The 2,626-nt window shown below is 28.3% G+C and overlaps 1 protein-coding gene across 4 annotated transcripts in view; it reads left to right on the top strand.

Moving 5' to 3' along the window:
• LOC106471688 (src substrate cortactin-like) overlaps window positions 1-2,626 on the top strand; it is a 38,979-nt gene that overhangs the window by 30,092 nt on the left and 6,261 nt on the right. For all 4 annotated transcript variants that reach the window (XM_013932304.2, XM_022400295.1, XM_022400294.1 and 1 more), the window contains exons 13-14: window positions 1,318-1,419; window positions 1,870-1,925. In XM_013932304.2, coding sequence (XP_013787758.1) covers window positions 1,318-1,419; window positions 1,870-1,925 — 158 coding nt within the window. The remainder of the gene's footprint in view (window positions 1-1,317; window positions 1,420-1,869; window positions 1,926-2,626) is intronic.

The following is a 2,626-nucleotide window of genomic DNA, read 5'->3' as shown; positions in this document are numbered from 1 at the left end:
AGTGTCATCGACAATCAACAGCAAGAAAAAATAAGATTAAGGTAAGTACTTTAATTCTTGTTTTTTATGTTTATTCTTTATATATTATTATAAAAGTAACTAAAATGTAAAAAATAGGAATCTCTTTAGGTTAGTTAAGGTTAGATTAGGTTAAATACATAATAATAATATGACAAAAATGTTTCATGAGGCACACATGCGGGTAGCTCGTCGTTAATGTAATCCAATAGCATAACGTGAGCTCCACTTTTCCAAAGTGATTTACAACTTATAATGGTGTGAATAGTAGTTAGACACAGTTCAAAGGGCAATAAAACAAAAAAATGTAATTATAAATAGACATATACTGTTACGAGTTTAAAGCTACTTAGGATAAACAAACGTAATTTCATGTTACAATTTGAAGTCATTCTAGAAAGAAAAAAGAGTAATTCAGACTTATTTAATTTTTTTTTATGGTTACGAGGTTAGTCAAATTGATCAATGTTGTATAGAGTTAGTGTAGAGAAAATAACAGATAAAATATAGTTTTAATGAAAAGAAACATTAGAAATGTATTTAGGAGGACTTAGAGAATACATGTGATAAAAATACTTTTCTTCAATCTTAACATGAAAATCACTTTGCACATGGACTATTCAGAATAAATACTCTATATATTCACAGACAAATCTCTTTTTAGTTTATAAAAAATGCTTCACTAAAAATATGCTTTTTTGTATGTGAAATTGACCAAGCCCATACTAAGAGAGTTAAGCTATCTGTTTATTGTGTTCCTGAATTTTGACTTGCTTTCATCAGTGTATCTTGGTACACTATCTTGTTATGTAAACATTTAGTTGGGAACCTTGGGAATACAATAATCCATCTTATTTACACATAACCTTTGTAAATATTTTTTGAGTTTCAACAATGAAAACTTTCCAATTATTCATAGTTTGTGATTTTACTTGTTGTTTTTTTTCATAACCAAGACTACCAAACATGAAATTGTCCATACAACACAAAGCTCCAGAGTAATAGAATAATTTAGAATGTATATCCCAAGATGTATCAAAAAACATACTACTATTATTATTATAATTTCAGTACTTTTACAAACTTGTGATTGTGGGATACTGTAAAACTGAATAGGAGCTTACTTACTCTAAAATGTATCTGGAACAACATATGATAATTTACTTTGAAAGTTAGTTATCTTTATTGTAACTTTGTTTTGCTCATAGTCAAAAATTTAAGAATAACAAAACTAGATTGTTACACAAGATAAATGTAGTGTTTAATCAAAGAGTTAATTATTTGTATGTTTTTTTTCAGTGCACTATGAAACACTTCAGCCTGTAGAGGAGATTCAACAGAGTTTTGAAGTGCCTGTTGGATCAGGAATTACTGCAGTTGCTTTGTATGACTATCAAGCTGGTATGTATTATCTAGTTTATTTATATTACTTATGATTTTCCTTTCACAGTTTGAGGAAGGGTTAAAACTGTAGGTATTTTCTCTATTATTTAATGTAGAAAGTATAGAACTGTGAATACATTAATTTACAGAATATTCAAAACTTACAAAAGGTTTAAAATAAGTGTTGTGTAATATTAAATCTTTAAACATTAGGTCAAGAACAGCTTTCTTCTGTTATTTGGATTGTGTAATTCTAAAAAGTAATTCATGCCTATTTATATGGTGTCATTAATGTACCTAATATTACACTAAAACTTTCAGTTAAATATTTCACTTTTATAAATGTTTACATTTGCATATATTTCAACCATTATTATGAGATTTTTTTGACCAGTTATTATGTTATAGTAGTATCCCTTTGTTATAAATTACGTACTAGATGATAATGTTTTGTCTGTGTTTTTACAGCTGATATTGATGAAATATCATTTGATCCAGATGATATCATCACAAACATAGAAATGGTAAGTTTAATTTTGAAATTTGCAATAAATCAACTCAAAAGAAAAAAATATTAATAGAATGATAATACTTTTAAGAATATGTTCAAGACTTTAAGGAAAATTGAAGGGTACTTCCTAAAAATTTAATTTTAAAACGTATGTTATATTACCATTTCGTATACTAGTTGTGGATGAATCTTTTAAGTTTATTCTGATATCCAAAGAGCAAAACAGAAACATCAGGAAAGAGAAAAAAATTTTATTTTGACTCTGTATTTGGTTGTGAAGTTGTACTGGTATTATTTTTATATAAATGGGATACTCCTCCCACACACACACAAAAATTTATTCTGTTCTGACAAAAAAAGGAGAGGGAGAGAAAACACATTTTTCAGGTAATATATTTCAAAATACTATATTGTATTTTGAAATATTTTTGAATGGGGCTTCCCCATTGAAATAGTTAACAAATCAGATTCCATTTTTCTAGAAAGGGGTGGGGAGGAGTGAAATGGGGGTGGATTTTTCTATGCATCCCCCCCCCCCAAAAAAAAAAAACAACAACAAAGACCTGACCTCTGGTATATTGCATTAACCCTCTCTGGACCACAGAAGCATCTCATTTATGTCCCCTTAATTTTTCTTACTTTTCACAGTGGAAATACTTGACCAAATTGCATGAAACTTGGAACAAAGTTCCTAATTACTGTCTAGTTTTCACT

The sequence above is a fragment of the Limulus polyphemus genome, unplaced genomic scaffold (assembly GCF_000517525.1).
Source record: "Limulus polyphemus unplaced genomic scaffold, Limulus_polyphemus-2.1.2 Scaffold4790, whole genome shotgun sequence".
NCBI lineage: Eukaryota > Metazoa > Arthropoda > Merostomata > Xiphosura > Limulidae > Limulus > Limulus polyphemus.
The sequence above is the reverse complement of the archived record's forward strand: the minus strand, read 5'-3'. Positions and strand labels throughout refer to the sequence as shown.